At 42.6% G+C, this 5,492-nt stretch overlaps 1 protein-coding gene across 1 annotated transcript; it reads right to left on the bottom strand.

Moving 5' to 3' along the window:
• Nucleotides 1–1,127: 1,127 nt before the first annotated feature.
• Nucleotides 1,128–4,700, bottom strand: zic5 (zic family member 5 (odd-paired homolog, Drosophila); the record flags this gene model as incomplete). The annotated part of the gene is made up of 2 exons (XM_080839487.1): nt 1,128–1,564; nt 3,659–4,700. 2 exons carry the CDS (start codon nt 4,698–4,700, stop codon nt 1,128–1,130), a joined length of 1,479 nt encoding a protein of 492 aa, XP_080695613.1.
• Between the last annotated feature and the right edge of the window lie 792 nt (nt 4,701–5,492).

The following is a 5,492-nucleotide window of genomic DNA, read 5'->3' as shown; positions in this document are numbered from 1 at the left end:
ACGATAAAAAAAGCATCACTACTAATCACCAAAATCAATAATATTATTCTTTGGTGTATCTGTAATTTCAAAACATTTAAGACCAACAAATAAATTACAATGTACAAAAAACAACATCATTGAAAAAACTACAACATTCACGAGCATCATCAACAGCATTATATACAAATCAGTCAGGGATAGGCCAATCAATTTTACATAGGTTATTTAGGGTCTCCAAGGACATAGTCGTACTCGTTTGCGAGAGATACATTGATGTAATCTGCATAAAATAAACATTTTAAATAGTTCTTAAATATCACAAAATCGTCCCATACACAGAAATGTATAAATTGGAACAAAGTTACAAACCCTTTAAAATCTTGTATTCCCTCCTACACTTGATTGACGGCGTATAAGCCAGTTTGTTTTATTAAGTTGTTCTCACTGTAAACTGACAGAGCTATTATGATGGAATGCATAACTATTAATAGAGAACAGGTATCCCTTAAATTTAAACATAAAAAAAATGTAAAAGAATTCAAGGGACAATCAGACTGTTATGAAATCATATCAAGTAAAGACATACCCTCAAATAAGACAGCGATAAATAAGACACTGCAGTTTGAGTAAAGAAGATGGTAAGTGTTCCGATGTAGCCGGAAATATCTACCTATGAGTTAGGTCTTCGTCGTCTCATCCAAGATATTCATGGATTGACATATATGTTGATAAACCAAACGGCATTTGCTGTTGGTGAAGGGAACAGCAGTGTTTGATATTACTTTGTTTTGTTTGTACTGACACGCTTAATTGATTTTCACCAACAAAGCTTTAACGCTGACACAAAATGGCTGACAATATTATGACACAATATAGACTACATGACCATTAGTTGTAAGTCACATCAGACGTGAAGTGTGGGTGAGGCGTCTCCGATATGTTTGTACAGCACTGCTGGGCATGCGGGTGGGTTAGATATTGAGGGCAAATGCTCTTCACCAACCGACATCCGCGGCGCTGTTTCACGTTCTTGCCAAACTGAGAAGCCCACAGTTCCGATGGGCAATGACATTTTAAGAGTGAGAAAGTAAACAGCAAAGAAAACAGAACTCATTGCAAATATAATCCTTGCTCCTCAACAAACACTAGAGCATTGTCCTTGGGTCTGTGTGTCTGTACGAGTCCTCGTCTTCCGAGTCTGACGTTGGCACATCGCTTGAAGGTGTATGGAGATTGTTGGGTCCACCACTCCCTTGGCACACGTACCATTCATTGAGGTTGGTAACCTGAGGTGAAAGGTTGGCCGAACGATTCCTGTGAGACTCGGAGATGGAATCTCCGAGGGTCGTGGACGAGGAGTGGTATGTGGAGCCCGTGTTGGCAGAAGGGGGCGGGGGAGACTTGCAGTGGACCTTCATGTGCTTCCTCAAGGAGCTGGGGTGTGTGTATGACTTGTCACAGCCCCTTACTTTGCAGTAGTAAGGCTTGTCACTCGTGTGGACGTGGGAGTGCTTCTTCCTGTCACTACTGTTGGCAAATTTCCTGTCACAACCGTCAAACTCACATTTGAAAGGTTTCTCCCCTGAAAGAGATGGAAGAGGGATTAAGTTTTCGTGTATTGACGACACTGGATATTAATTTGACACATAGATGAGGTTACCAAAACTAAAAACAGAAAACTAATATTTGGCCAATGGGAGCCTAATTTAGAAAAGACCTTTCCATATCATATCATAAACCAAATAAATACCCTATCCATATCTACCCAGCTGGTAGATAGATAGATAGATAGATAGATAGATAGATAGATAGATACATAGGCAGATAGATAGACAGACAGACAGACAGACAGACAGACAGACAGATAGATAGATAGATAGATAGATAGATAGATAGATAGATAGATAGACACAAGACGTAGAAGCTTTGGTAACGTGGGCTATCACATCCAGAATAAGTGATTCAATATTTGTCTGTGAAGTTCCCCGCGGGATATCCTGCCTGCCGTATCATTCATTAAATGTATATTCGCAACCGTTACGCACTCACTCATAAACACCGCACGCTCTACAGTCTTGACTTGCATGTTAACTCCATGTGGGCCATTGACGGACGGAGTCGTCTGGGGGATGATGGCTAAATTCTGCCATTGTGTCCCTTGGATATCATCTTGGATTACATTCACGAGATGAAGTAAACATTGTGCCACACTTCTTATGGACCTATGTCTCTGTCACAACAAGCCATCCTAACAGAGGCCTTGAGTGCAAATGCTTTGGTTGGGCATGCAAGGGTTAAGCTCACTGCATGGTGACCCAAAATGTTTTCTGTGCTGAAGTGACGTGTTTTTCCCCACAACAGCTTTGAGGAAAATGTTCTGCCCTATGGTTTCTTTAAAGAAATTAGCCCATTTAATTGTCTTAAATCACAATTTCGGTCACCATGGAGTTGCAGAAAATCGTAAACTAATTCCCAGCATAAGCCTGGGTTAAATGGGCGTTGGTGCACAACATGCATTACAAGCTATGATCCGGCACAGCACGTGTTGCGACATTTTGCAAAAAAATACGTAGCTGGGGCGCAGGACCAAGGTTACACACTAAAACAATTATATTTGCACACGTGTGATGTGCAATCACCAAACACATTTTGAAGTAGGAATTTCAAAGATTAACCCTGTGTGGTTGTTTTGATGCTCGGACACTCGGTAATCCCATTCCCATCAAGGCTGTTGCAATGGCGTTTATAACAAACCTCGTCCTCGAAGTCTTAACCTATAGCTTTGCACGTTACTGGCGCAGACAGTGACAAGGTCTGATTGCCGATCTGGTTTTCGCCTAAGTTAATTTTTTGGAGGCATTTGCTTTTTACTAAATAGGCCAATCTTGAATGTTTCACTTAAAAGCACAGAGTTCCTGAACGATATATTTAACGAAACACGTTTGTACAAACATTATTGTCTTGTCAATAAAACCAGGATATAACTAATTTTTGCAATTACTTTGTTCTTGTTACTGTGTGTACATAATTTAAGGACTCTTTTGTAAGATCAGCCAATGCAATTTAGATGCTGCAAGGGCCAATGTGCTGCCATCATGCACTGGCCGAACGCTTGTTTACGTTACACAAACATATGACATACGATTAGTCACTTTACTATTAACACATTATTGAATTACTTTTACATGGCCACATTACCAACCACAAACCATGTACAAATCACATACACCGGCTGGAATGTCTCTTTTGTGTTTTCGGGTTCGAGATCAAGGAGCCAAAGGTTGTTGGTCAGACGCGTAAGTAAAGATTAAACATAAAACGGCCATGTAGTTGTAGCATAGTATCATGTACTGTACGGGATCGCACGAAGCCCTCCAGACATATGTTTAAGCTAAAAGTAGGAGCGAAATGCTTACTGGTGTTTCTGCGTGTATGAAAAGTGTTTTTGAAACCCCTCGGCATAATCACAAACATGCCCCTCATCGGACTAAACCAATCGTTTCATTTAACTTGTTTTCAAGCCTTCTTCACTAATCGAACGCACCAATAGGCTGACAGACGTCCCATTTCGAGGCGATCGTCTATCCATACCCTACGTAGCCAAGTTACGCGATCAAAAAGTTTTACTGCCTTATCACAAAACCGTGTCATTTAGTCTGAGCAAACTTTCACTGACCTGTATGCGTCCTCTTGTGAATTTTTAGGTTTTCCGACCGCGCAAACACTTTTCCACAGCCAGGGAATGGACAAGGAAAGGGTTTTTCTCCTGTGTGAACTCGAATGTGATTTATCAGTTTGTACTTTGCCTTAAAAGCCTTTCCCTCGCGTGGACATTCCTCCCAAAAGCAGACGTGACTGCTCTGCTCCGGTCCGCCGACGTGCTCCACGGTAACATGGTTCACCAGCTCGTGCATGGTGCTGAAAGTTTTGGAGCAGGGCTTCTTTGAAGTTTGCTCCTGATCAATCCATTTGCAGATTAACTCTTGCTTGATGGGCTGCCTCATATATCTCAAAAACGCCCCCGTGGCTCCATGAGGAGCAGAAGCGATGTTCACATTTAAGTTCATGGAGTTGTAGCTGTGGAGTGAAGAAGGTCCATAGTGCTCGGGCCTGTGGCCGAAGTGTTCTGGCCTGCCATAGATGTCCCCCGGTAGACCCAGACGCATCTGCCCGTTGAGAGCATGGTGGTGGGTACCTGGGGCAGCCTGATCGTGAAGTCCAGTAAAAAGTGGATGGGCACCACCTTCCGTGTGCCCATAAGCACCTGTTGGGGAAATGAACATGCCATGGTGATGAGGGGAGGAGGCGGAACTATGCTGGTCGCCAAGTGCATGCATAGCAGAGGCTGAGAGCTCTCTCCTGAGGATGTAGTCCCTGCTGGTTGTGTAGCCTGAGTGGGGGTGAGCCACGGGGAAACCAACTGTGGTCTGAGAAGAAGTGAAAGATGCCGCGGTCTGGGCTTCGTGATGGCTTTGAATGTGCTGAGATGGACTAAGTTTGAGAGCATTTGTCTGTGCCATGTGCTCAGGTCCAAATGGAGTGAGAGCCACTCCGGGGTCGTTGCCCATCTCCCCAGGGTGGAGGTGGGCATGGTGGGAGTGAGGGTGATGCCCCCCTATCCCCGGGAAGCCTGTCATATTCTGATGAGGAAGGGGTTGAGTCGCAGCCAAATCCGCTAATCTTATCGCCGAATTCCTTTTGCTCAAAGGGGGCTCCATAACTACACTGTCATGTCTATCCACACTCTCGGCTATTGTTTTTCCCCACTACACGTCTTCTAAAACATTAAAATGTATGTATATAGCGGTCTATATAACTTCTTTTGTCCTGCTTCTAACTCTGCTTGCTCCTTTTCCCACTCTGTCCTCAAGCGATTGGCAGAACACACAACAGTTGGAGGACACAGTGGGGAATACAGTTTAGAAATGGCACTGCGGGTATTGGACGGATTTCGGTGACTGGCAGTTAAGAGAACGAAGCGATTGGCTGTCTTTCAGCGCAGAGGCTCAGCGGGGTTCCGCCCCCTCACTCTCTTTATCGCTGTTGACTCCAAAAAGTTGTTCTCCCAAAGTTAGAGGAAAAAATCTGTTTATGCGGCTCTATTTATCTAGACACACACATGTGAAGGTAAAATGGGCCACACACATTCTGAATTGATACATGTTAATAATTGTCAATGGAGTCAGGTTAATAAAATAATATAATTTGTTTTCAGTAACGTGATAATTAAAAAAAAAATGCGCTATGTATCAGTTTTTTCTGGGTAAATGCTAAATAAAGTTAGAACATGACAAGAGAGAATTAAAAACGTTTTCAACAGCCTAAATTTAAACCTTTTCCTGCTCAAAACAACTAAAGGAAGTGTACCTATAGTGCTAATATAGCCTATAGGTTACACAAACACCAAAATATTCTTTTGTTGTTCAAGAGATCAAAGAAAAGTACAACCATCCTTGAAAATATACACCATATAAGTTTATTTTCATTGCTGCAATGATACAATACGTTGA

The sequence above is a fragment of the Sprattus sprattus genome, assembly GCF_963457725.1.
Source record: "Sprattus sprattus genome assembly, chromosome: 5".
Classification (NCBI taxonomy): domain Eukaryota; kingdom Metazoa; phylum Chordata; class Actinopteri; order Clupeiformes; family Clupeidae; genus Sprattus; species Sprattus sprattus.
This window is presented reverse-complemented; position numbering and strand designations above follow the sequence as displayed.